The following is a 23,469-nucleotide window of genomic DNA, read 5'->3' as shown; positions in this document are numbered from 1 at the left end:
ATATGGAAGGATCTGCCGACAAGGCATTATGAGCATCAGGGGTTTGAGTCAGAGCATGGTGTGAATCTGGAACTGGACTGTATGCTCAGGTGCTGAAGATGGGTGGAAGGATCAGAAAAGAAGGGAAGAGGACAGAAAAGTGGGGAGGTCAATGAGCAGGCTGTGAAGAGCTAGAGGAGGCATACGCTGAAAGCACCTCTGAATATCTACTGCGATACTCAGGATATCTTCTGTGTATTGAAATCCTTCCCATGTTCTACACATGGAATAATCTTCAAGCATCATCCAGTCTGAGTTAGTTTGACACAGTCACTGAGTCACAGAATTTACCAGGGAACCCTTACAGTCCTGATGGGAAAAGCAGGCACTTACAAACACTGCAATATTATTTTCAAATGTTGTTATTTGCTTCTAAGTTCACAGTGCTCAGGTCAAATTAATCTAAGGTCTGGATCTCCAAACTATTAAGTCTCACTGATTTCACAGATACTGACATGGGCTACTCTTTTCTGAAACACTGCTGGATTTCCATGCCTTTGCATACCTAACTTGAGAGACATTGAAGCCTGATTTTTTCAAGGCTCTTGGAAAAGCCACAGTTTTTTCTGTTTTGACATTGATTGTGCGGCTTTAAAAAGCTTCAGTCTTGAATTTCAAATACATAATCATTAGTCATTTTGGAAAATCTTAGCTCAAATACTCATTAAAGGGGAACAGTGACAACAACCCATCAAAGGCAGGCTCATAAAACTGTAATAAAGCACTTTCACAAGGAGGTTGATTTCCAAGACCGTGGTCCACCCAGCAACTCTGTCCTAACGTCCTTCCTAAACTGAGGCAAGACACATGGTGTCTCTCCCAGTGTGTCTTTGAAGCATCATGTCAGGAAGTGACCAGGGACAACTTGGGTGCTTTAAGAGGGCAATAACAACAAAGCCAGGACCTTTTCCTTGGTGTATTTGTTCTGTCTCCACCTTAGGTCATGTTTTCTCTTGTTTCCAGCAGTAAGCTCTGTAAGATGGGACATGCCTGTTACTTCATGTCTATACAAGTGCCAGGTTCACTGCTAGGAAAAAAATAATCTGTGTACAGGAGTAGTGCCAGCAAGACTGGCAGCATTCGGGAGGGTGAGGAGTGGGGACTTTCTGCTGCATCTGGGGAGGAAATGGAGTGAGGTTTCATTCCAAATGAAATGTGAGGAGATTGGCTTTACAAACTTCATGGGTCACATCTTCTGTCTTGTGAAGCGGTCAGGGTCTCTATGGTGTTATCACAAATTTGGCCAAGGAGCAGCTCATGACCACAAAACTCAAACCTTCTTTAGCTGAGTTCGCACGCTCTGAAGTGAGTCAAAAAATAGCAGAAAACAAATATTTCCAGAAAATATTTCCAAGAAATATTTCCACTCCTTCTAAACCTGCTGGGTGGGATACTGCACTCAGTATTCATTCAAATTTCTGTTTACACACACAAGAATGTTTTCCTAACTCACAGAATTGGTCTTCTCAAGTTCAAATTACAGCACACTTGAAGGTATTGTTAGATCTTATTATCAATAGTACCTTGTGAGAACTTAGAGCATCCGAAAAACATTTAGAGTTAGGAAAAACTATGGAAAAGGCTTCTCTACAACTATTTTCAGCTTGTATCCATAGAAATAGAGGTTGGATTGGGAAAAATGTGCTCTGTTATTTTAAATAATCACCATATAGTGATTACTGTAAAGTATGTGCTTTGTTTTAAATGGCCTGACACTCATTTCCATAGAAACAGAGAGAGGATAGCAACCCACTTGTTTGAACTGTCCTGTAGATTCTGTCTGTGTCAGAATGCAGGAATATAAAGCTTTTAAAAATGTGGGAAAAGCCTGGGGGTTTGTTCTTAGATTTTATTTATTTTTTTGTTTTAATCCTCAAAAGCCAAAAAGAACATTAGGGAACTTACTGGAAACTTTATTCTGGGAGAACAGAATGAAAATTATGAATATCAGCTCTTAAAAACTTATAGGGGAGAAAACATTTTAGGCTGTCTAAATCAACCATCTATTTTATTTCACATTCTTTTTTTTCACATTCACTTTCTTTTATTTCACATTGTTTACTTCTTAACTGATGTACTAATTTTATTGGAATTTCCATAGACTAAGCCATGATATGAGTTTATTGGCAGTTTGGCTGAAGTTCAGGGAAAAATGAATAATATGGAGAAAAAGAAGTTAAGTACTCAGATTGTGGCTTTGCTTTTGCAAAGCTTCCATATAACAACACAATTCCTGTATTTCTGGCACTGTGAAATAATTTATTTTTCCCCCAAGTTCAAAAGAGAAACTGTCTGAAGCAGATGTGATATCTCTCCTGGATATTCTAACTTCTAGACTTTCATGTGATTTTTTCTTTGGGGAAAAAAGGGAATCTAATTCCTGTTGCTCGTGAGGAAAGGACAAGGCTGAGATTCTGTAATTCTACATGCTGAACATGTCTGGATTAGTTATATTGTCTTCCAGCAGCTGAGCAATGCCAGCTTGTAGGAGCTGCTTTCAAGGCTGCCGCAAAGAGACACATTTTACACATCACGATTAACACTTTCTCCCTTCCTGCCTTTGTGTTTTACACTATTGTCCCCAAGTTTACAATTGAAGCACTACCCATCACAGGGAATAGCAGAGATTTGCAAAAATACTTTATATATTTTAGGTTACTTGGTTTTAGGTGTATGTTGAATAGCAAAGTAGCCCAAATTTAGAGGGGAAAGAAAAATAAAAAAAGTATATCTATATAAAAAATATCAATGCCATTCTAAAAAATGCATTGTCCTCAGTCCTGTCAGCCACGGTGTCCATAAGTTTTCCTCCTCCGTAGGAAGGCTTCCCTGGAAGGCCAATGTCTACAAGCAGGACCACCCAGCTGCCTCTTCTGCTGTCATTCAACTCTCCCTGCTTCACCTCCCTGGAGGCTACCTGCATTTCAAACTTCTCCTAGTTTAGCCATTCCACTTGGAAACAGCCTTTGGGTTATAACTGCACAGTGCCAAAAGCATACCAGGCCCATTCCTGCACTTGGGATGGTCTTTTGCCTACAGTACCACCAGGCTAGAAAAAGCTGTGTTATCTCACTGGGAAGAGAAGACTCACAAGTGCTCATCAGGCAACAGCCCTGGCAGGAATTCAGAGCCTTTCAAGCACAAGTATGGGATATTTCCCAGTTATTTTTGATGCTTTATAAATTCTTCTGCATTGATTATGTATTTGTCACAGATCCATTGCCTACCCAGTCACGCACAACAGACTGAGTGGTAATTATTGACATCAATGTTACAGGGATTAAAGAGCAGATGTGGGAGAAGGAGGTGAAACACTTCCTGTTAGAGCTGTAGCAGGTGGCCTGAATATGAGATATCTCTCCATTGGCTGTATAGGGAGTGGAGGTTTGGCATCCTGAAGCCACAAATGGTCTGACTGCACTCACATGAAGTTATGGCAGGTATGTAGTTATGGCAGCTAGGAAGCTGGGATAGACAGGTAAGTTCACCCTAATCATCTAAACGCCTTTCTAGAGGATCCAAGTATAGTCTCCAAATGCTTTCTTTGTAAAAATCTGTGCTACGTGTCCCCCAGCATTCATTTCTGCCTTTGGTGGGACTGACATGAGACAGCAAGTGTCAGGTTGAATGGTGAGGTAAGGCAAGGTCTAGGGGGAAAAGGAGGGGAGTGGGGGAGATTCCCACAAGTCTCCTTCCAATTCCCCACCTGGAAGGCAGAGGGTAACTGGCTCAGTTCAGAGGCAAACACTGTCCTTATCTGAAGCAGCCAGAAGCCAGGGCTTCACCTGCAGAGCTACTGTTCTCTCCCCATCTATGTTTGTGGTTGCAGACATTTCAGAGTGATTTTATACTGTTACTTCGGAACCTTTGATGCCATTTGTCTGAGTTCAGTAACACTTGATGGAATGTCCCTGACCTCGGACAGGTTCATGTGAAACCTGTTTTGCTCTTATCTGCCCAAGACTAAGGAAGCATAGTCTAATAAATGTGTTACCCTGTCGTTTTTCTGTGTGTGAAGAGGGAGAGGGTGAGGAACAAAAGTGGATTCAGATTCAAACATGAAGACCAAGTTGGTCAAAGTTCAGTGTAACCTCTGAAAAGAGGTGCCAAATGTTAGAAATTCAAATCTGGATGTGTTCCAACTTTGGTTGGAAAGGAGGAGAGGAATAGATTTAACACAATTTGTTTGGTTCCATTATCTTTCACCTACTCACTTGTGGGGTTTTTTTTTCAGGAGAAAGATCAGTGTGAACATGCATGGCAGGATGTAAACAGCTGGATATTCATGTTTACACACTTTACACCCCAGCACAGCCCCAGGAAAAAAGATGCTTTCATGCCCCATTTTCCCAGTGTTGGCTCTAAGCTCTCTTCCCTGAGGACAGCTCTTACAGGAACTGGGAAATGAGTATCCTGATTTATTCCCTTGAGTCCCTCATACCTTAAAAAAGCACCAAATTACATTTGAAGGTAGTTTAGCAGGTAGTAATGACAATTTGTTTGAACTTCTTGTTGGTTCACTTTTCTGTATCACAAAAGATTTCAGGGAACAACTTGAACTCTCTCAAAGTAACTTCAAGATGTTTCCTCAGTTTGCAGTGAAAACTTTAAGGCAAGCCTACACACTTCAAACTCAAGGCATGCTGAACTAGAATCGTAAAGCTGCGGGGCTGTGAGAAGGTCCTTTTGCTGCGTGGAAGAGTGTTGCTTGCCTCCTGAAATCCCTCATCAGACTTGGCAGAGTCTGGCACGAGGGCCGAGGGCATCTGGAGTAGGGAAAGCAGGGAAGATGGGCTGCGGGGGACAGGGAGTGATGGGCAGCACCTTGCACCTGTCTCGGGAAAAACACAAGCGGGGAAATGCCGTCACGAGTGGCGGTGTGTGTGTGTGTAAGTCCGTGACAGTCCTCCAGCCGTTGCCAAACGAGCCAAACGAGGGGCGAGACGGTGAAATCGAGCCTCTCGACCGGGAGGGAGGCGCGGTCTGCTCGGGGAGGGGTGGGGAGAGCCGGGGAGGGCGGGCGAGGTGCGGCCGGGTCTGAGTCAGCCCGGCCGCACGATGCGCGCCGAGGGCAGTGCCCGGCGCGGCGCCGCCGGGAGCCCGCGTCCCTTCCCGTCCCTTCCCGTCCCTTCCCCGCCGCCCCCGCGTCCCGAGTGCCCGAGCCGGCTGGAGCCGCTCCCGCCGCGGCCGCTGGCAGGGCTGCTCCGCCCTCGCCCTCCTTCTCCCCCTTCTCCTCTTCCTCCTCCTTCTCCCGCGCGGGGCAGGGGCAGCCCCGAGGGCTCCCGGCGGCCCGGGGGGGCCGCACCGCCAGCCGGGGCCGGCTGCACCATGTGAAGCGGCGGGTCTGCCCCCCGCCCCGAGCCGCCCTCTCCCGCACCATGAGGGACGGGGATGCGGGGCAACACCCACGCCCCGCACAGGTAGAGACCGGGCAGCTCCTCCGCCTCCTGTCCTGCGTGGTTCTTGTGTGCGGGACGGAGGTCGCGGCTCTCGCCGACTTCTCAGGTACGGAGCGCGCTCCGAGGGACGGGCCCCCGGGTGCGGGGGGCTGCGGAGCTCCGAGGGGCTGGGCGGAGGCGGGCAGGCTCTGGCGGGGGCTGTCAGCCCCCCGCAATGCCCCGGGAGGACCCGGCACAGCCAGGGCGGGGGCCGCGGGCTCCCGGGCGGAGCGCCGCACGGAGCCGCGCGGTCCCCGGGGCGCTCGGCGTTCCGTAACCCCTCGGCGGGGCCGTGTCCCGGGCCTGCACCCCGGAGAGCGCGGCTCCGATGGGCCGTGGAGAAGGCAGGAAGGAGGCGAGGGTTTAAGGGCTTCCAGAGGGGCCAGGTGGGAAGGGACACGAGGAGCTGAGCTGTCGCTGCGCGGTGGGAGCGCTGTGCGTGGATCGGCCAGGGCCTGACCAAAAGTGCGTGGAAGTCCCTGGAAAGGTTCCCACTTTCTCCTGGAGACTTGGAGTCGGGCCCTGAGAGAGCGAGCAAGTGCCGCACTTCTCTCTGCTAGGAGGGAAGCCTCGTAGCACCGGCACAGGGGAGTCCCTTCCCAGGGAGCAGAGGCACCAGCTGTCACCCAGAAATCACAGACGTGATTCCTGGGAGGGTGTTGCATCACTGCAAAGTAACTGCAAGAACTGGGAAAATATCCTTGTTTCTATCAAGATGAGTTAGCAGTCTCTATTCTTTGTTTGTGAAAACTGCACTCTTGTACCTTTTCTACTGCTCCGTGACATCCCACTGCTTTTAGAAAGTTATTTAGAAGAGCTGTTTTCTCTCTTTTCTATGTGTCACAGTGAGCACAGCATATTCCTGGCAGTTGGAAGCTTAAGGAACTGCCTCTAGGGCAGAAAGCAAACCTTACCCATATTGAACAGAGCAGAACTTCCCAAAAGCCAGTCGAGAGCACTGGAACAAAGTTAATATATAATTAATAGCCAAAAAGTGTTGTTATGCATTTTAATATAGTTTGTGTTGATGCACTTCAAAATGCTGGTCATGGTTCTGTAGAAACTATTTCCTCAGCTACAGAAAAATACAATTTGTAATTTTTTAAAATTGTGTCCAGCTCCACATGCCTGAAAATTTCTAAGCAAATAGCCATGAAATATAAAAACCAGAATTATGTATTTGGATAAGCTACATTTCTCATATTAAATTCCTTTCACATGTAAAAGGCTTTTAAGTGCTTGCTGTCTCATTCCTGGATGGTTTTTGTTTTTTGTTTTTGTTTTTCTTTGCTTAACTGTTGGTTTGGGATGTTAGTTTTGGAATCACATGGTGGTTCTCCCCAATAACATAAAACAAATGTTCAAATTTTCCCTTTCAACTAGCCACTGAGTTAAAAATCATCCCTTTATGTAGGAAAGTTCCTTTCACAGAAGTCTGTTCATTTTTCAAATTATGTTATTTAGATAACGTTATCCAAGATTAATTTCAGAAGTACAGCTGTCTTCAGTATTCATTGTGCACTGTGCTTTCCAAACAGGTAGAATGACCATAGAAAAAAGCTATCTCACCCCAGAGATCATTATTAAACATGATATGCAGACATTTCAGTAAGTAAGATGCAGAAAAGGAAAGCAGATTCCAGAATTCCTACCAGACTGGGAAGTTCCCAGGCCTGAACAAATTCTGCTCATGTTTTACTTTTAACATGGAGATCTAATCCAAAACGACAGAAAATACCAAAATGTTACTGTATCCTTTTTAAAAAATGTATGCAGAGCATAGGGAGAAGTTTTTAGCTGCTTCAAAAGCAGGTGCTGTGGACCAGGAGCTGCCAGAGGTGAAACAACACCCTGCAGTGCCATCCCCAGGCTGTTTAACACTGTTAAAGAATTACAAGCTCTGTAACAGAAGTTTCAAGATGAGTTTGTGAAGTTGCTGATTTCCCTCATTTGCTCCCTCCCCCGGCAGGAACAGCAACTCGATTTTCCTAAACTACTGAATATACATGGCTACAAACCTGGCCCGTTTAAAGTGCCTTGCAGCTGCCAAGTGCAATGAGGCCTTTACCCCAACAGCCCAAACTCTTTTCCTCTCTCCTCCTTTCCCCACTATTCTGACAGCTTTCCAAAGTTCCTTCCCAGACTGCTGCCAGGTTCCAACACCTGCCCATGTAATCTGTGTTGTTCCCTTAATGCAAGTGTTGAATTGTGCCAGCAGTTCCACCCTGCCAGAGCCCATTTGTTCACCACCAGACCTCACTGTTTGCTTGTAACAACCCAAAGATGCTCCCTTGTGGGATCTGTTTGATGTTCTGGAAAGGGGAGCAGGGAGCAGTAGATAGTGAAGGGTTATTATTGCTATAAGCTTGACTTGCATTTGTGGTCTATGTCCTTTCTACTACCTAGAGCTGCAGGTTCTTGCTCTCATCTGTCTAGCTTTTAACTATGAGGAAAAAAAAATATTGGTCTATTTTGGTTTTTTTTGAGAGAGACATTTCTTCGCTGTGCAGTAATAGTTTGTGGACTGGTATTTTTTAGGGAAGAAAAATGTTCTGAAATAAGACACCAGCAGCAGTTCAAAATTAAACTCTGTGAGAACAACTCAATAGTTTCTCTTATTGGAAGTGTTGACACAATGAAGATCTGCATAATTTATGTTTCTCTAGCAGCTTGAAGCAACAAAGAAGAAATTTAAAGGTTGGACTTGATGATCTTGCAAGTCTTTTCCAACCTTAATGGTTCTGTGAATCTATTAGTTTCATTGGTTACTGAAAGTGGAGGTGTGCTTTGAGGTCTGGAGTCCTCTGTGTGATTAATTTTTCAAAGTGGAATCATGCTCAAATAGAAACTGAAAGCTGAAGGTTTGGAAGGAGAGAGATTTAATCCACAGTTCTTTCCTTAGACCATCATGATCCTACAACTACAGAATTTTCTTCCCCTCATGCCTGTTTCTTCAAAACACATCCTTTACTAAAATATTTCTTTATTTTCTCAGTGATCACTCGTAGCTTTCACATTTTGGATTAGGTCCCATTCCAGGGGGCTGCTGTGAATTTTGCTGCTTCTCCAGTCTCTGAATACTCTGGGCTCCCAGGACAGTGTCAGAAGAGCCATTTTTCAGGACATCAAGGCCTCATGACAGCCATTTCCTCACAACTCTTCTATGTTCAAGGACTGGTTCCCAAAACAGGTGAAAGAAGGAGCTGGAAAAACCAGCAAACTTCTTTCCAGTATTTCACACTGTGGGTGTCCTGGTGTTATAAAAAGCCCAGCTGCTGGAGGAGAGCTGGGTTGGCTGGGGATGGTGGCATTTTGTGGGTACCTTCTCAACGGCAAGGATCACTATTCCTCATCTGCTCTCATCCTCTTGCTCTCCATGCTGGCAGTGGGAAAAGGCCTCAGCTCTCCATCCTATCCCCACTCCTTCTCCCACCTTTTCCCTCTCTGCTGACAAAGTGAACTGACCCATCTGGGAACAAACTCCTCTCTGGCAACACTGAGGAACACCCATTCACCATTTTTTAATGCTCCTTCCTTCTTTCTCTGTTCTCCTTGCTGCTCTGAGCTCAGGCTTGACCTCGCCTCCTCGGCTCACTCACCAGTCTCTCTTTCTTTACCTGAGTCCCAGCCAGGTTTTCTGGGCAGCTTTCAAGAAATGTGGCTGTAACTGAAGATCAAAAATGAAGTAATTGTGATTGCATAACTGGAGTGAGAAATTACTTTCTGGATGTGAACAGAAAGCAGCCACTGCTTAGGGGTAGAACCTTTTAATCTCTTCCTCTGGTGTCAAGTTTTCTGTCTTTTCCTCCAAAACAGTTCAGACAGAACTGAGCATCACTCTAACTCCATAGACTTGGTCTCCTGACCCAACCACAGAAACAAGTGGATCTAATGAAAAAGTAAACCAGTTCACCCAAGAAATATAATCTGCTCCTGTAACCTTTCTGCATTAAAAGTTTCCATTAAGTTCTGTGGCATTCACCCATCCCAGATTCCCCCAGGTAAAAGGAAAGCAAACAAATGCTTTGAGCAAATGCTTTGTTTGTAGTAACGTGGCAGGATCAATCACTACCAACCACAATGATGCAGAGGCTTTTTTTTGTTGGCTTTGTGTTGGTCAGATAAAATTCTATATAAATTTTCTTGAGTCAGTTTTGTTGACTCACTCTGGCAATTGTAGCATGTCCTTCAACCAGGATATTTAAAGAAGTGCTAGAAGGAGTGATGCAATGATGCATCATCTCAATACTGCCTTGTAAAAGTCAAGTGTTCATTGATTTATTTAAAGAAAAACATTTCATTTTTGAAATGTGTTTAATTTTAGTAATGTGTGAGTTAAACCTCAAAGTCTGGTTTAAAGTTTCTCCGAGTGAAGTGGGCTTTGGTCTGAGATTTGTTCTGTGGAATAAAGAGGTGTGTGTCAGAACTGAGATTTTAGTTTAGATCATGATGCACAGACCCAAGGTTTTGTTTCAGGCTTGTCCCTGCAGTTCTTTTTGCCTTTCTGAGGAAGTGTAACTTAGGAAACCACATTTTAGATTTGCTAATATTTTTTGTTAAATCCACTGATGAGATTTATCCTTGTTAGAGAAGTAAAAGCTTTAGTCCTGTCAAGTTCTTACACATTTTGTGAGGCCTTTAAGTAAGCTAGGTCTTCATCCCCAAGAAGGGATGCTGCCCCCAAAGCTCTCCCAAAATGAATTAAAAGGTAGTGTGATGCTTTTGCCCCTACAGACATTGGAGAATTCAGACACGGGACACAAAACCTGAGTTCCTGAGCTTCACCACTTAGAGACCAACATGTTTGAGTTCTATCAGATTTTCACAACTTCAGGGCAGGAAGTTTGGGGCAGAACTCTCTCTGTTCTCCCTGGGCAGATTGCTGGCACCTGACACACCATATGCTATTTTTATTTAAAATAAATAGCAGGGATTAGATCCCCCCTGCCTTCCTGTTCCACCTGCTGCTGATATCCTTCCCAGTTAGGCAAAGCTTCCAGTCTCAGCTTTGTTGGAGAAAGGGACTACAGACTTTTTCTATATAAATATTCAGCTTTTGTTGGAAGTGTCCGCAGACAGAGAAGGCACTGTCTGACCAGTCACCACTTAGCAGAATTCTGTCATCTGCCAGCCATAATCTACAATTAAAAATGAAATATTTTGCTATATTACCCAACACAGAGAAAATAGTGTCTTAAGAGAGCTGAAGAGCAGAAGGAGGCGTGGTTGTGCCTTATTTGTTCAGCATTGGTGAGTCATTTAATCTGAATTTCTAGGCATTTTAAGAGTTTTGCTTCAAAGGTCTATTGTGTGGCTTCTGGCAACAAATTAAATACCAGTGAGGTTTGGCTCTTAATTTAGAATTAATTTTAAAACATCACTCACTATATGAGACCTAAATGAAAGCCTAGGGTCACTGGAAGCATTCCCAAGGATTTCACTGGGCTTTGGATGAGGGTCTCAATCCACAAATATCTGTTTGTTTTTCTTTATTGTATTTAATCTTAGATGGGAAGACAAGAATTATTATTTCAGAATAATTTTGTGATTTTTAACTTCTTATTTCTTCACGCTAGTACTGAGTGGAGGACAAAGAAATGTTGTAAAGAAAATCATCAGTCACTGAGAGTGAAATGGGGGGGTGTGTTTTTGCTTTTCTAGCTTGGACTTACTGTACTGTAAACCATCATAGCACTGCAGGTCTCTGAGCTGCCAGATTTCTGATTTATTTTTTTTTCTATTTTTTTTCTGTTTTTCTAGTTTTATTTTGAATGTCAAATATAAGTGGGGATACAAAAAAAATGCAGAACTTGCATCTAAGTTCTGTTTACAAAACAAAACCTGTGCTTAGTTTTCTTAGCTGGCAATGAACAGCCCCCTGGCTCTCTTGGGGAACATGAACATGGAGGATCATGATCATAACTCTGAGTTTTCAGACAAACATTTTCCTCTAGTTCCTGAGGTTCTTCTACTTTCAGTCTTTGGGATATTACAAGTTTTTTGTCTTTGGTCATAAAGAGCTTCTCATTCTGTCTCCAGAAACAGTTGCTGCCCACAGAGCCTTTCTCTTATTACTTCTTGTTAATGGCACTAGAAGAGGCTACTCTTTCTCCAGTTAAAAGGAGGATTTTTGGCAAGGGCAGAAAAGATCCTTAAAGTCTCTCTTAACCCATGCTTCTTGTCAGCTTCTGTAGATGGGATGGAACAAATCTTCCTTTTCTACTGGAATAGTTCCATATTAGGTCCCAGGACGAGTGTTTGCCCTTCTGGCTTCATGGAATAGCTGAGAGAAGTATAACTGACTATAGGGTGGAGTTTATTACATACCCAAGATTTTGGGGATCAAGAACAATTTGCCTCTTTCTGACACAAGAAGGAAATAAAAACAGAAAGCAAATGAGAAGACAGAAGTGCACAGCATCCCAATTTCCTCAAAAAGCCATTGGGATGCAATAAACCAGGCATCACTCCTAGGAGACAACACAAGGGAATGTGAAAATGTAGATCTGAAGGATAGAGAACACCTGTGGGAGGATGTGAGAAACAGAACAGGTATGTGGTATGTAAGTGCAGGATTCATGGGCTTTCCCACTCTGGAAAAATGTCACTCACTTAACTGCAAGTCTGAGCTGAGTGGCACAGAGAAAGGAAGAGGCTGTGTGGTTTCCTGGAGAAACTGGGACCAAAAAGTTACAGGTCTGTGCTTTATCCATATGTCTTGGCTTTGTTTTTCTAGGAAGAGCTCACAGCTTGGCTTCTTGTGTGTGCTGCTGCTTTCTGAATAAACCCTGTTTAAATGGGAGTGTGAATAAGGTTTTGTGCTGAATTACCTGCTGCTTACTTGGCCTTTTCTCTTGCTTAAGTGGAACCAAGCTCTTGTGCAATTTGCTTAATTTCTTAATTTGACCCTAAGATTTAACACACTGTGGGAATTAGATTCAGTAAGACGGTTATGATTCATGTTGTGATCCATGAGGGGGAAAAAAAAATGAAGGTAACCTCCTTAGGAAAGCATACATGTGGATAAAACAGTTCATGGAAAACCTGACTGGTATCTCGACCACTGCTTGATTGCCATACTATCCCGAAAGCATCCTCTCTACTAACTTAAGCATTTTCTTCTTGCAGGCTTAATCCTTCATCTGTCAGTAAGGCCAGTGGAAACAAATTGCTCCATTGGCATCAGGCTGATGGCTCTCCAGGATAACCATTCTGTCTCTCCAGCTGCCAATTCACTTGCAGCTTTAGTCATTGAGACTGAATTGAAAGTCACAGCTCAGGCTTCAATTTCCATGAAACTTGTAGGAAATTTATTTCTTTGAGCCCTGCATCCTTCAGGTTTGAAACTGGCCATTAAGCTTAAAAGGTGTTGAGTATGGGAATGACAGATGGACAGAGGTCAGGATCTCATAAGCTTAATTTCCTTTAGAAATGGGCACCTGAAAACTCTCAAGGACCAATTCTAAGAAATGCAACAGCTCTGAGTGCTCTGAAACCAAAGTAGGCATTTGGAAATGGAACAGGGTTTTGTGGTCACTATCTTATTAGTGAAATTAGATTATCCCTAGTTTTTCCAGGTAAACATCTAGCCTTGCTTAAAGGAAGATTTAGATAGTACAAGAAATAGAGTGATTATAGGCAAAAATATTTTACTTGCACAGAAATCCAACTTTTCATGCCATCTTTGCAGTACAAGTGAAAGGTTGAAGTTGGTAAGATAGTAGTCACAAGCAAAGAGAGCAAGAGTTGAGAGGAAGAATGGAGAAAGGCACGCTGAAAAAACAAGCCATGGAAGGAAATTAAATCATATTGGTGACTACACAAGAAGGCATATATTAAGGAATTAAAGATTTTTATGTGCATCTGCTGAGTAAAGCTGTCGTGCAATATTCTGAACAGCAAGAAGAATAAACAATGCTTCTATCTAAGTGTATTTCTTACTGATTAAAGACTGATACGGAGTGTGGCTAGAATGAGTCAAACAGGATGTTTACAAGGCACTTAGATAAAAACGAATAAAATGATGAAGCAAGAAACATAGTGTCATGAATTCTAAAAACAGTCTCTTTCCTGGGTAACATTTTGCCCTCCTCAATTACTAATCCTAAAAAAGAGCTGCCACGGGCAGCATTTGCTGACAACCAGGTGAAAGGGAATGTCAAGAGGCAGATCCTTGTCCCTATGGACAGAGTAACCCTGGCACAGTATGATCTGTGGCATAGCTGCCTCGAAACCAGCAAGAGGGTATGGCAGATAGGATTGGGGCTGAAAATCCGGAGTTAATTTTTTCTCAATGCTCCCTTCACAAACCAACAGAAAAAATATTGCTGGAGAAGTACTGCAGCTGGATCCCAAACACCAATCAATATCAGAGTTGTGCTTCTAATGGTGTTTTGTATTAGAGTTTATTAACTATTCTGTTATCACTGCACAAAATCTCTTCCTTCAAAATCACCAATCTGGCTTGTGTATTTTTAATGAGTGTTGGCACAATTCTTCACAGAACTGTGGGAGCTGATGGAGATTTACCAGATGGATTAGCCTTCCGGGACTCCCACAACAATATGTGTGCTATTTTGATCTATTTTGATCTCAAATAGATTGGTGTGTCTTTAAAATGAGCTAGCAAATTTCTGTGCTAATTAAACTAAATTGAACGATGCACAGGAATTGATGTTACTAAATCTGTATGAAGGCCCAGTTCTGAGAACCTTCACAACTTGACTACTCAGCCTCTGCCTCTAAAAATACTGCATTGCAAAGCTGCTTTCTTACCCAAAAGACATTACCTGAGCCAATGCTGGGATTGCTTTTAGTGTGTACTGGGCATTGGGCTCACAGCCTGAAATACTCTTCTTCTTGATCCATGCATCTGGGGAGCTCATGCCAGGGCAGAGAAGTTGAACTAAACAGAACATACACAGAACTTTCTAAGTTCCCAGATTTTCAGTGGTTTAAAGTGAAAAAAAATAGTTTTGGTTTTTTTTTAAATCTGTATTTCCATACCTTCAGGACCACTGATACCCTTATCATTGCTATTCATTATGCCAGGAGCAGGTGGTTAAGTATGAGAAGCTATAACCTCTTCAGAATTCTTTTTTCATACAAAATCAAACTCCTATGCCAGTTATTTTTGTCAGTCATCTTTTTAATTGTTTATCAGTCCTTCTTTTCAGTAAAAAGTGATCAGTAAGGCTCAAAGTTTTGTTCAGCTGCTCAGCCTCAGTGTTTTGTGTGGTTCTGTGGTGCTCTATGTTCTTTTAGATAAAGTTCATCAACACAGTGGATGCTGTGACTAATTTGGGTAATTCGGGAAGAAAGGATTATGCTTGGATTCTGTGCTGGTGTTTTGAGTCTCAGTAAAAAATTACAATGACTGTGTAGTCTGCATTAGATAGCTGGGTGGGATGATACCTTCTGGCCTCCAAATCAATCGGATCTTTTTGTTCCTGTGTGCTTTATGCTTAACTTCTGAGCCATTCTCTAACATCTTGTACATGATTCTAGATGCAGAACACCTCATACTTCATTGTTTATGAGTGGGTGTCCTGGATAAATGGGAAAGCACCTAGCAGGGCTTTCACACAGCGGTGTAGAGATGTTAATGGGACACTGCAGTATTGCCAAGGTCTTCTAATTTAGGCAATTCTCATGGTAGTTAACTTTTTTGGTATAGTTTCATATTGTTTTAAAGAGTGACATTTATTATTTCTGAAAAAAAAGGAACTTTTATAGTCTTCCTCATTACAGAATGACACTTGGAAAAGTAATTGGTGCAGCTGAATACCATCTCCCCCTTCATTACCCATCCCAGAAAACAATGAAAAAACTCCAATATTAGGTTTAAAACACTCAGTCATCTAAGGTTTTTCATAGGGTCTGGTTATGATTCTCTTTGCTCAGGATAAGAAACCCCAAAACTCACAAGTCTTCTGACTGCCCAGCCCAAGTGCACATAGAGCCATGACCTCACTCCGTCCGTGCGAGTTGTGTTCCAGCCCTCCCTCTGCCCTGCTCTTCAGGGAAAGGGAATCTCCTTGGCCATCCAGGAGCTAGTGAAGTCTTCCCTGACATGCAGGGGTCCAGGACTTGGAGGTCTGCTATTGTCCAGGAACAGCCTCCAGCTCCTGTATTTAAATAGTAAAAAAAAGTTTTCCCCAAAATTCACAGCTAATAGGTACTGATGAAGTAAACACAAAAGGAGAGGACAGGAAGCTGCCCCAGGAAGAGCTCAACCCTCAGTCCTGATCAATATGGCTGTTATTACTGGTAGAGATCACACTTGATTTCCCCCCAGCTTTACACTGTTGTTTGGCTGAATTTGCTCCCTCCAGGAAAATGTGTTTCTGAACAGAAGTCAGTACACAATATAGGGATACTCATGGTCTCAAGAAGGTGAAGCTTCTACAAGCCACACTACTCAGGAAAGGAGGAGAAGCAGCAGCTGCTGAGAAAACTGCTGAGTGCAGGGCAGGCAGTGGCCAGCTACACGGAGAGGGCCAGCATGAGGACAGGAAAGAACCCGGAGGTTTTCAGAGAAGGGTAAGAGGAAGTCGTGACTTTTGGAGTAGGAATCCTTCTTCAGCATGGGCTGTGAGCTGCAAAGGACTGACTGTTCCACATGTGTCTGCGTGTGCAGTAATGAAAAATGCAGGTTTACATGGTCTGCCTTGTGAGATGAGCAATTTAGATACTATGTCACCACTCCTCTTATCAGAGAACATTAGGTTTCAGCAATTTCCATTACTATTTTTATCCTTTATTGTGTGCAAATTACACAAGGATTTTAGCAACAGCACAGTCATGTTTAAGCTGCTTGGAAGGCCAGAGAGCAAGATACCTTATTTTCACCAGTCCATGTTATGTAATTTTTTACAAGTGGACCATATTGCTCCTACAGAATCAGAGCAAGTTTTTTCTAAAGAAATTTTCTTAAAGGATTGAATAGTTTCAGTTGTTGGAAAAAGGTGCTTAGATGCTGGATTAGGAATTTGCAGGATCAAAGTAGCAGTTAAAATGCCAGGGAACTCATCCAAATCACAGCATAGCTGATATTCTTTAGGGAATACTGGACTGTTTTGTATACAGCACTCTTGGGCCCAAGTAACTTAAAACCTGAAGAACTGAAACGATTAAAAATATTGGGTCATATCTTTAAGGGTGTTGAGTGCCCACAACTCATGTAGGACTGAATAATCTGACACTGTGGCCCTTTATGCCACAATGGTGTTGCCAAAGGCATTTAGCAAATGCCACAATAGGCCCCTCTGCAGCACTGGCCATAGCGAAGTCACTTGGGTGCAGTTGGGCACTCAGCCCATTTTCCTGGCGTCCCTCAGCATCTCTCAGGAGCAGGCTGACAGAGGAGGGGTTCTGGCAAGGAACTTCAATTATTTGAGATCTCAGTTACACAGAGAATGTAGGGGATGGATCTGGCTGTGGGTTTGGTTATTATTTTTAACCTGTGAGAAGCTGTGGGGATTGCTGCTGGACTGGTCTCCTTGAGATCCAGAGTACAAATGCAGGGCATAAAATTCTTTCTGTCCCAGCTCCAGTCCCAGCACTCAGACTGAGGTTAGTGAGGTGAGGAACCTCCTACAGCTTTGCTTTGCTGAAAGGTGCATCTGCCTGACTCCTGTCCTCCCTGGGCTCTAGATGGGGAACAGTAAAGATAACAGTGGAGTAGGCTTCTCCTTCCTCAACACTTAATAACTGATAGGGAAGCTGATTTTCTTTATCCAGATGCACAGCTGGAGCTGGAAAAGATGCCAGAGAACTGAAACGTTTGACCCATCCCTGCAAGTGTTCAAGGCCAGACTGGCTGGAGGTCTGAGCAACCTGCTCTAGTGGCAGGTGGCAGGGGGGTTGGCATTGGGAAATCTTCAAGGAACTTTCCAACCCAAGCCATTCAATGATTATATGATTTTCCTATCTTTTGCTTGGAGTACTAAAGTTTCTGTTTAAAAACCTTTCTGAAAATCACTTGTCTTTGGTGGAAGCTTATGAAGGGCAAAAGTGTGAAAATTAGATGGCCCATTTTATTTAAAGGACAAATTTTAATTAATTGAAAGGAGTGAGCTCTTTTTCAGTATTTTCTTTGAGAAAACAAATTTTTGTTTTAACAATACAAAAAAGCCCCTGGTTCAGCCACAACAAGAAAATCTTCCCTCAAGAAAATGTGAGGTTTTTTTTTCCCTCAATTGTACTAAGAGTGCATGCATCTGCACATCTGCCCACGAGTGCAAAAGTGCAGCAGATTCTTTCCACAAGATGTATATGAAATAGCTTAGGTAGCTGGAATGCAAGAACCTGGCCCAGAAAACCCAGTGATACCCCTCTGACTGCTGCAGACACGCCCTGGCATCGTGAGCAGCCACGACTGGCAAGGGCTTGAGCCCACGTATTGTCCATACAACACATCCTGCTGCTGCTGCTGCTGGAGTGCTGGGAGGGCTTTCACTCCCTGCCACGAGACCTCATGTTTTCCAGCCCAGAGTGCTATGAGCACGTAAGGGGTGACCCATTCAGAGAACTGGGTGGCTGCAGGCCAGACATATAACCTTGACTACAATGCCCTTTCCAGAGACTGATTGTGGTTTTCTTATTATCTAATGAGCTTGTCATTTCCCGTGCTAGTTGTAACAGAGCTGAATATTTTCTAGGTTACCTAACGAAGCTCCTGCAGAATCACACTGCCTATGCCTGCGACGGGCAGCACCTGAGCCTGCACTGCCCTCGGCACTCAACCATCAGCGTTCAGTCAGCATTTTATGGGCAGGACCCCCACATGTGCAGTGCTTGGGAGCCTGAAACCAGGATGACAGAACCCAGGAACTGCGTGGCACCCACCTCTTTGCAGGTACCGCATGTTGAAAAGGTTCTTAAGGTACAGAATGTTTTTGTTGGTTTCCCTGCCGTTTCTGTGCAAGTGCTCTCATCCTTGAATGAGACAACACTGTACCTATGGCTGTTTACCACCAGAAGTGTTATTGCTGGAAGGGCTTGTCTGGACAGCAGGGCATTACCGTAGGCTTGTGAGAGCTTTGAAGATTGCCTTCCGTTGTGATGAACCTTGCTTTGGAAACCCCATTCTTAAAGCTTCCCAAAATAGTCCACTTCTTTCCATTCAAGGGCTGGTCGTGGCTCAGTTGACCAGTTTAAATCTATCACACAGGCCCTCCTTGACCCCAGGGGAGGATACAAGCACTGGACAGAGTGGGGTTAAAAATCCAGTGAATAAGATGATGTCCTGATTGGCATTTGGCTTGTTGCATGCCTGTCTTCCCTCACTGAAAAGTCACAGCAACAGCTAAACAGCAAATCCCAAGGATTTCTGCAGATACCTGCATTTCTGTGACTACCTGATTTGTATCAGAAACATCCTACAGTTGTTTGTTGGGCCTGCTTCAGTATAGCTTAAAATTATTTATACTTCATTAATTATTACTTTCTGCTATAGAGACTTTTGTAACAAGGTCTGACTTATACTGCTGTCAAAAACTTGTTTCATCTTAGGGAAAAATACGCAGTGTTGTTCCAAATTCAGTATATCATTGCAAAAATAAGTAGTTGGTGGAGTCTGAACATGTTCTGTTGATTAAACTTGAAAATGCTCTACAGAAGTTTTGATGGAGTTTGCAACATTTGTGTCTGTAGACCACATGTTCCTTCTTGACATCAGAGAATGTCTGTTCCCACCACTACTGAGTTGAAGGGTATTATGAAGTGGTTTGGCAGTAATATTCTCTCTCTAGAAACAGCATTAGGGCAGTTTTTAAAGTGTGGCTTGCCCATGATGTACTGCAATTTTTGAGGACATTCCAGACATGACCTATGGGCCATGTGAAAGTACATCCCTCACCAAAAACCGCAGGCAGAAAGCATCCTTAATGTTATATTACTGACTGCAGCAAAGTGGCACCAATGATTATTTTGGGCTCGTGAGTGCCTTTGTGAGGTCTCCATGAGCAGTTTTTTCTCTTGAATATAATAAACACAACATGGGGTAACTTTTGTAAACTACCATCATCTTTTGGGCACTGTGGCTGATCAAAGGCATGAAAGCATTTTGGCAAGGCTGTGAATTTGTGTGAGACACAAATGCTCTGCATCTCAGGGAGTTCCAGTTCTGTTAAGGAGAAGAGACACATTTTGTAAACAGATTTCTTAGGAAAGAGCACCAGTGACCTCAACCCTCCTCCCCTTCCCTTTGGAAGTGGATCTGCAGTCTGCACAGGCAGGTGAAATGATGCCCTGTAGCTGGGTGGAAGCATCACAGGCACTTATTACAGAGACCTCCTGTCAGAGGGATCACTGCAAAGCTGGATCTGCTTAGAGACAGTAACTGCCCGGTGCTATTTTGAGTATCGTTTGCTTTTGTGGCTGTGTGCTTTTGCACAGCATCATGATAGAAAATGTGACTGCTGTTTACATTAGGCAGGAGAAAATATAAACAGATGCACAGGAGATGATTCAGGTCAGGTGCAAACAGAAGGTGACTCAGTGGGGAACAGCTATCTCTATTTACTAAAGATGGAACTCTATTTCACCGGTCCCCTCCAGAACTATCCCAGTTAGGGAGGAGTTATTTGCTTGACTTGCAACTCTGTAAAAGGAAAATTGACAGATAAAATTAAGTCTGCTGTACTTTCCTTCTCTTTTAAACTCTTTAGAGTGCACTTAATGCTCAAAAAGTGTTGAATGCATGTCCTCTTCTTCTCCCAGTGGGAGCTGTAGGATCACTGCAGTGTGCTGCCAGTGTGTGTCATTGCTGCTTGGGAGGGAAGGTTTCCAGTGATGACAGCAGAGATCCAGCCACTGCCAACTCTCTCAGCCGGGAAACAGGAATGTAGCTTGTGCCACCACAGTGGTAAATTTGTGATTTGGTCTCTTGATATGACTGAGACCTCTTCTGATGAGAAACAAAGTAAAAACTCCCATAGATTTTGAAGGACTACCTAAAACGATCAGAATGTTTTATTACAGTTACTCCTGTTAAGAGTGGGGTGACCTGGTGATAACACCCTCCTTTGTCACAGCCTGCTGTGATTTTAAATAACATGAATCCCGTGCACAACCACACAGACTATCCAAAAACAGTGTCAGAAAAGCCCTCTCTTAACTGAGTTTTGGAGGTGAATAAGAATATTCTAAATACACTGCTGCATTTAAACTGGGTGTTTTTAGGTGGTCTGGCTTGTGACTGTGTTAAAAACTGGACAGACTGGCCCTGGCAATGTCTTCATATTTTCTGCAGCTACAGTTCCAAGAGCACAGCTGGAGTGTGAGCACCAGTATGAGCAGTATGAGCACTCAGTCCTTTTGCCAGGCTGGGAGAGAGTCCACACGACCCTTTGTGTATAACACTGCTGACCTGTTGGCTGTCTTCCTCTGTTGCCACTTCCAGGGAAGCTGCACAGTAAGAACCAGGATATATTGCTGGGCCAATAAATTTGGAAGAGATATGGCCGTAGAACAGCATTAAAAAACACCCCACAAAACAAGACAAGGAGGCTGAGGATAGACTTGCACAACTGTGCTATCCAATCGAACCAATTCTGAAATTTGCCCATGGCAAGTCAAGTAAATACCTAATAATGTGTGCAACTGCAAGCGAGAAGGAAGTGTCCCTTGAGCAGGAGGTCCTACACATGGCTTAAAGCGCAGGCTGTGCTTGTCATTAGGCAGAACTGTTTCAAGTGAAGGTTATTTAACAGAGCATGTTTAGATACATGTAAGCAGTTCAAGAAGAAGTGGTTAAAAATACACCTTTTTAGTTGCCATGTTTTCCCTTGACATTGCACTCCCATAAATGTGCTCAGGAGTGTACAAGTGCCTCAAGCATGTCAGTAAGACAGCTGGGGGCTTAGTGTGTTCCCACATGCTCTGGGTTCTGCACTACCGAGGCTGTGGTGGCACTCAGGGGAACTTGGCCAACGTCCCCAGGGGTAAAATGACAAACAGCAAGATGGTAACATCCTAATTCGCTGTGAGCATGGCTGTGGTGAATGTGTTCCCATAAAGCTGGCCATGACTCCAAGTCCAATAGAGCCTAGATGCAATGATACAGATGTTTCTTGCATGTTTATAGCCAAAAAGTTATGATTTCTCTCCTGTGTAGAACAAAGTACAACTAAGTGTTTTCATTGCTGTGTAGCTTCATACCTTGTTGTCAAGACTATCCTTTTTGCCCATTGTTCTAGAAAGTACTGGATGAATGCCAAAACCTGAGATCCTGCCAACTCCTTGTCAATAGTCGGGTTTTTGGGCCTGATCTGTGTCCAGGGACCACTAAATTCCTCCTTGTCTCCTTTAAATGCAAACCTAGTAAGTAATCTTTATCAGGCAAATGTGTTTTTCTGCGTGTTTTGTTGCTTGTTTTGGTTAAAATGCCACTGCACAAGGCTTTGCAAAAATCCATGTGAAGTTTTGGGGCTCTTGGATTGATAACAAATTGTTCTTTTTGACTTTACCTTAGCTCTCTGCTGTGTCTGCAGCTTCAGGGTGCTTGCTGCCAGTTTAATGACCACTGTAGTTTGGCAGGGGCAGATGTCAGATATCAGACTAGAAAGGAAAAATCTTATGTCAATTATTTTTAGTGAGATAGCAATGATAATGTCATATTAGAAAGAGCTCAACAGGAAAACCAGATGCTTGGGCTAAGGATCCAAATGAAGAAGGCATCCTAGGAAGGAATATGTAAAAATACTTAAGGAACTGGGCCCAAAGCTTTCAAAGATTCAAAAATATCTCCTGGTATATACCTCCTATTTATGAAATAATGGCCAGAAGATACACATGCTGACTTGGTTAGAGGCTTTTACTGTAGAATCACCTGTGCTCTGTACAGGTATTTGATGCTGATATGTGAAGGGACAAATCTTGCCTCAAAGAAAATCCACTTCGTGAGCATGAGAAAGGGGAAGAACAATGAAGACAATCCTCATGAGGTTTCCTTTATTGGTGGTTTTTAATTGTTCTCCTTGTTGCTATGGTATATGAGAACAAGCTCCAGTAGCCTGGGGGCTCAGCTCTTTTGACAATGAATTCCCAGTGTGGCTGAAATGGGTCCCAAAGAAAACAGCTGAATGATGATTTATGGGTAGGTTCACCAGCCAAAATAGAAATATCAACCCACAAACAAAGGAGAAAGCACTAAGGGGGTTTTTTTGATCAGAGCACTAAGACAGACATCAGTGATAGAACAGGAGTAGGTGGCAAGCAAACTGAAGAGCCAGCTCATACAGGAAAGAGGAAATCAGAGCTGAGAGATGGAATGGAGTAAACAGATGTTACCTTTGGTAAAGCACTGACTCAAGAACTCCCAGGGAGATACACTGGGCCAATCATCAGAGGGAAAAAAAATGCCTGAAATTTAAAATTTTAATTACCTGTTTTATTATAACAATAGTTTAATTCTTTTTGCATATTGCAATTAGTCCATTATTAATAGCAGATGGATTTGAATATCATAGCAGTGTCTGTGTCATTAGAAATCTCTTTTTGCTAATCAAAAGCGAATTGGGATCCTGTTAATTACTTTCAGAAGCTGCTTAATATTTTTTCCCATGGGAGATGAGCTTCTTTTAGTATATAGTATTTCCTGTGATCTGAATTTTGAAAAAGCTGGTCAAAAGCATAGTCAACAGCAACTGCCACCTTCAGAATTCAGGAGTAGTCTGATTCCAGTGCAAACAACATGATTTCTTATGGCAGGAAATTTATGTTTGTAGGTAAGATACCAATATTGTTAGTCATGGCAGTGGAAAACATCCTAACTCAGGAAATCACTTCAGGATAACTTTGTGTTTCATTTGTGTTATATTTTGCAGTCTCCTTGCCTTCAAGCAGGCACTTAAGCAGTTGCCTAAGTCCCTTCGTTTTTCATCTATTTAGAATTATTGTTGCCGTTTCTTTGCAGAGGTTTATGTTGGGCTCTTCTCCTTGTCTGATACCACATGGGGTTATATATCCTTCCAGAGCCTCTCCAGCA

At 43.2% G+C, this 23,469-nt stretch overlaps 1 protein-coding gene and 1 long non-coding RNA gene across 4 annotated transcripts in view; one reads left to right on the top strand and one right to left on the bottom strand.

Annotated features, from left to right (window-relative positions):
• The first annotated feature begins 5,176 nt into the window (after positions 1 to 5,176).
• EVA1C (eva-1 homolog C) overlaps positions 5,177 to 23,469 on the top strand; it is a 32,605-nt gene continuing 14,312 nt past the window's right edge. Inside the window, exons 1-3 of one of the 2 annotated variants that reach the window (XM_015650051.3) lie at positions 5,177 to 5,544; positions 18,140 to 18,363; positions 21,680 to 21,803. In XM_015650051.3, the coding sequence (XP_015505537.1) occupies positions 5,418 to 5,544; positions 18,140 to 18,363; positions 21,680 to 21,803 (475 nt within the window). In that variant the 5' untranslated portion in view covers positions 5,177 to 5,417. The remainder of the gene's footprint in view (positions 5,545 to 18,139; positions 18,364 to 21,679; positions 21,804 to 23,469) is intronic. The other variant, XM_015650144.3, reaches the window with a different exon arrangement.
• The window catches only part of LOC107215898, a 29,233-nt gene continuing 14,103 nt past the window's right edge, over positions 8,340 to 23,469 (bottom strand). Inside the window, exons 3-5 of one of the 2 annotated variants that reach the window (XR_001525315.1) lie at positions 22,773 to 22,844; positions 21,950 to 22,040; positions 8,340 to 15,604 (exon numbers count right to left, since the gene is read on the bottom strand). This is a non-coding gene — a long non-coding RNA (uncharacterized LOC107215898). Of the gene's footprint in view, positions 15,605 to 18,331; positions 20,889 to 21,949; positions 22,041 to 22,772; positions 22,845 to 23,469 lie in introns of those variants that run through there. The other variant, XR_004499957.1, reaches the window with a different exon arrangement.

The sequence above is a fragment of the Parus major genome, chromosome 1 (genome assembly GCF_001522545.3).
Source record: "Parus major isolate Abel chromosome 1, Parus_major1.1, whole genome shotgun sequence".
In the NCBI taxonomy this organism is placed as follows: Eukaryota; Metazoa; Chordata; class Aves; order Passeriformes; family Paridae; genus Parus; species Parus major.
This window is presented reverse-complemented; position numbering and strand designations above follow the sequence as displayed.